Genomic DNA, 4,685 nt, shown 5'->3' with positions numbered 1-4,685 from the left:
CTTTTCTGATGAAGGGTCTAGGCCCGAAACGTCAGCCTCTCTGCTCCTATGATGCTGCTTGGCCTGCTGTGTTCATCCAGCCCTGCACCTTGTTGTCTCGGATTCTCCAGCATCTGCAGTTCCTACTATCTCTGAATAAAAAACATGCAGCTTTCTTCTGCTTTCCCTCCACTGATGCTGCCAAGCCTCCTTAGTTTCTCCAGCAATCTCTGCTTTATTGTATCTTTTCATTTGACTGAAAAGTACTGGGGAGCTGTGCTCAGACTGCACAATGTAAATCTATCTTTCAGAGCTACAGATGCAAATTAGATTAAATACTTGAAGCTCAGGCTTTTGAGAGGTTCTGAGGCATGCAAAAGATTATTTTAAATAGAGATACAAGAGACAACTCAATTTTTTAAAGAAAACACAGAAGAAGCTGGAGCATCTCGATGGATTTGGCAGCGTCTGTGAAGAGACAAATAAAAGTTAACATTGACCAGATTTCAGCAATGTTCAACCCACTTCCCACACTTCTGCCCGTACCCAATCCCTTCCTTCCCAGAACAAGGTCCCCCTTGCCCTTACTTTCCACCCCACTAGTCTCTGCATTCACAGGATTGCACTCCTCTATAACACCAACAGCAGGTGCAACCATCGAACACATCCTCCCCGCCTCTCCACTGTTAGCATTCCTCAGGGACCATTCCCACCATAATACCCTGCTCCACTCCTCCATCACTCTTCCTCTCCCCATGGCACCTTCCCATGCAATTGCAGGAGATGTAAGACTTAACCTCCTCACTGTCAACAAAGTCCCAGACAGACCTTCCAAGTGAAGCGACGTTTCATGTTTACTCCTTCCAATCTGCTGCACTCACTGCTCAGTGTGGTCCCCTTTAAATTGGTGAAACCAAATGAAAACTGGGTGACCGGTTTGTGGAACAGCTCAGCACTATCTGTCAGAATTTGTACGAAATTGCTTGGGATTTGAATGCACTATCTTGCTGTCATCCTAACATCCCTATCCTGTGCCTGTTGCAATGTTCCAGTGAAGCACAATAGACATTTGAGGAACAACAACACTTCATTTTCTGCTTAAGCACTTTACAGCCACAAGGTCTCAATATTGAACTCTATAACTTCAGAACCTGAATGCATAATGTCTGTTCTCCATTTTTCTTACATTCTCTTTCCCTTCCTCCACAGCCTTTACTTGTCTGTGTCTTGTTTACTTTGCTGTTAGTAGAGAGGTCTTACTCTCTCCCTTTCACACCTTAATTGAGACCCATTTTACATCTCTTTTTTCTTTCCCCACCAATAGCACCCCTTTGGCGTTTGGACTGTGCCTGGTCATTGGTTAAAAGTATGAAAAGTGCATTCTCCAGCACTTCTGAAGAAGTCATACCAGACTCGAAGCATTAGCTTTGTTTCTCTCCCAACAAATGCTGTCAGACCTGCTGAGTTTCTCCAGCATTCTCTGTGTTTGTTTCAGATTTCCAGCATCCGCAGTATTTTGCCTTTATTCAGTTTTTATAAAGATCTGTGATCGTGAAATATGTAATTTCTTGAATTGTTCTTTCAACTTGTTTCAACCCTGACTTTAGATATTGTTCCTTGAATGAAAAAGAAGTGGTTTAAAGAATTGCAGGGAACTGTTTAAGAAAATTGTGTGATGACTATGTCCCATGACCGTCAATGGTTGGCTTGGGCCAAACTGAGAATAAACATGAAGAAAGGAACGTGTAGCCACACAAGTTGAACGAATACATTTTAAATGTATCAAAAGGAAGCCAACTTTCGGGAAGAAAAATGATTTTCAACATATTGAAGATAAGTAGATATTACTGTGGTACAAATGGGATTCTCCTATTGGAATCATTTCTATGTTCTTGCCTCCTCAGGTTTATTCCAATCTATCGAGGGCCAAGCCACACTTACAAGGTGCAGAGATTGACAGAGTCCACATGTTACAGCTTCCGAATTCAGGCAGTCAGCGAGGCTGGGGAAGGACCCTTCTCCACGGTCTACGTGTTCAACACAACCAAATTAGTCCCTTCTGCTCTCAAAGGTAGGTCATTTCAGTTACAGGACTGAGGAACCCGGAGCTTATTTCATTTAAGAAAGAAAACGGTGAGCCGATGGAGGCCGTTAAAATTCTGAAATAGAAGCGGAAATTGCCGGAGAAACTCAGCAGGTCTGGCTCCACCGTCTGTGAACAGACGATCAGGGTTAATGTTTTGAGGCTGGTGTGACTTCTTCTGCAGTTCTCAAGAAGGGTCACTGGATCCAGAACGTTAACTCTGCTTTCTGTCCACTGATGCTGCCAGACCTGCTGAGTTTCTCCAGCAATGTCTGTTTTGGTTTCGGAATTTCCAGCATCCACATGCTAAAATTCTGAGAGAGGCTCAGTAGAGTGTGACCAAGTGTCCCTACATTTTGGAAACAGCGTGATCTGAAACTAGACAGCATCAACATAAGCTGGTCACCAGTAAATCCAGGAAAGAACTGAGGCAAAACCTCTTTGTTCAGAGAGCAGTTAGAATATAAACTTCATTACCGCAGGGTTTAGTGGAAGGAATTGGTAATACATTTAAGGGTAAGCCAGAAAAGCATGTGGGGGAGAAAGGAACAGAAGGATAGGCTGATAGGGTGAGATGAATTATGGTGAGAGCAGGCTCATGGGCAGTATATACAGTAAGGACCATTTAGGCTGAATGCCCTGTTTGTTTGCTCTATCCATTTGTACCTGGCTTGTGAACATAGGAGTTAGAGACGTGAAGAAGACTGAAGCTCACCTAGAATTTGGAAAGTCAAGGTGAGGGCAATTTGATTGACAGTGTCAGGATTTCAGAAGGGATTGGTAGAGCAGAGAGAGGAAAACTTGCTTGTCCACTGGTGAGGCTAGTCGACTGGGCAGCACGCTGGCTCAGTGGTCAGCACTGCTGCCTCACAGCGACAGAGACACAGGTTCAATTCCACCCTTGCGTGACTGTCTGTGTGGAGTTTGCACATTCTCCCTGTGTCTGCGTGGGTTTCCTCCGGGTGCTTCAGTTTCCTCCCACAGTCCAGAGCTGTGCAAGTTAGGTGGATTGGCCATGCTAAATGTAGGGTTACAGGGATAGGGTGCATCTGGGTGGGATTGTCTTCAGGGGGTCAGTGTGGACTTGATGGGCCAAATGACCTATTTCCATACTGTTGGGTTTCTGTGTTGAGGCCAGTCTAGGACAAGGGCACGTAATCTTTGAATCAGAGTGAGGCCTTTGAAAAGAAAAGCTGAGAAAATATAATTCTTCATGCAAAGTGTGAAGTTCTGAGACACTGTCTCAAAGCAGTAATTCAGGGGATCAGTATTTTTCCATCTGACTGATGGACATGGATATAGATGCAAGTGAGGATGTGGAGTTGCAGGTCAGGTATAATGTCTCAGAATAGTGAAACAGGCTTGAGGGGCTAAATGGCCTCCTACTTCATATAGAATCCTGACAGTGTGGAAATAGGCCCCTCAGCCCAACAAGTCCACACTGACCCTAGCATCCCACCTAGACCCATCCCTCTAACCTACACATCCTAGAACACTATAGGCAATTTAGCATGGCTAATTCACCTACCCTGCATGTCTTTGGACAGTGGGAGAAAACCAGAGCACCCAGAGGAAACCCATGCAGACACAGGGAGAATGTGCAAACTCCACAGAGACCATTGCCTGAGGGTGGAATTGAACCCAGGTCCCAGGTGCTGTGAGGCAGCAGTGCTGACCACTGAGCCACCCCTGTTCCTTCCTAGCTCATTTTCTCCCATGCTCTTGTTCTCCTGTAACAACCTATTGCTTCTCTAAGTACCTCCAATGACTTGAGTAAACTTGCGATATGCTTTCCTAATTTATATTGGCAGTTGGGGCTAATTTCATTTTTGAAATAATCATGCATTATCTAAAATTTAATCAACAAAATAATCTGAGAAGAAAACTACTTAGTAGCTTTTATTGCAGTGGAAGAATTCTGGAATGATAAAGGACAATAGAGGAGGAGAGTTTTAATTAACCAGTGATAAGGAATCTTCAGCAGCAGTTAGTACAATGTAATCTTTTGGATGAGTTTAACCTGGGTGCTCATTAGCTCTTTCCTGGTGAGGCAATGCTATGCAGTGAACTGGACACTAGTCCTGCATTCTCATTGTAGGTCTCCATAAAAATGTGTTTGAAATCAATAAAATGAGGTGAGTGCTGGGTTCTTGTGGGAGTGGTATATTTACAGGAATGAAACGGAGGTGAGTGCACAAGACCTTCCCGTTCTGTCTCATTCGCATAGTGTGCACAACTTAACGGGACCTCGGACTTCACTGTGATCGGCCACAGAGAGATGGCTGGGCAGGAATTCCACTTCCAGTGAACTGTCGACAGTGAGCTCACACTTCACTGGCAGCACAAGGAATATCAATACGTCCTCAATGTCTGTCCGTCCCTGCAACTGTGTGTCTGTCACTGTCTTTGCGGAGACCTGGAACTGTGTATCTGTTATTGTGCAGACTTAGGACTGTGTACCTGTCACTGCGCAGACTCGGGACTGTGTACCTGTCACTGCGCAGACTCGGGACTGTGTACCTGTCACTGCGCAGACCTGGGACTGTGTACCTGTCACTGGGCAGACCCGGGACTGGGTACCTGTCACTGCGCAGACCCGGGACTGTGTACCTATCACTGCACA

General features: G+C 45.1%; 1 protein-coding gene across 1 annotated transcript in view; it reads left to right on the top strand.

The window, feature by feature from the left end:
- Positions 1 to 4,685, top strand: part of fndc3ba (fibronectin type III domain containing 3Ba) — a 120,030-nt gene that overhangs the window by 98,976 nt on the left and 16,369 nt on the right. The window contains exon 21 of the mRNA XM_048604539.1: positions 1,884 to 2,050. Within this exon, the coding sequence (XP_048460496.1) occupies positions 1,884 to 2,050 (167 nt within the window). The remainder of the gene's footprint in view (positions 1 to 1,883; positions 2,051 to 4,685) is intronic.

This window comes from Rhincodon typus, chromosome 13 (assembly GCF_021869965.1).
Source record: "Rhincodon typus isolate 14 chromosome 13, sRhiTyp1.1, whole genome shotgun sequence".
NCBI lineage: Eukaryota > Metazoa > Chordata > Chondrichthyes > Orectolobiformes > Rhincodontidae > Rhincodon > Rhincodon typus.
Note: the sequence above shows the minus strand (reverse complement) of the source record. Positions and strands in the feature narration are given on the sequence as shown.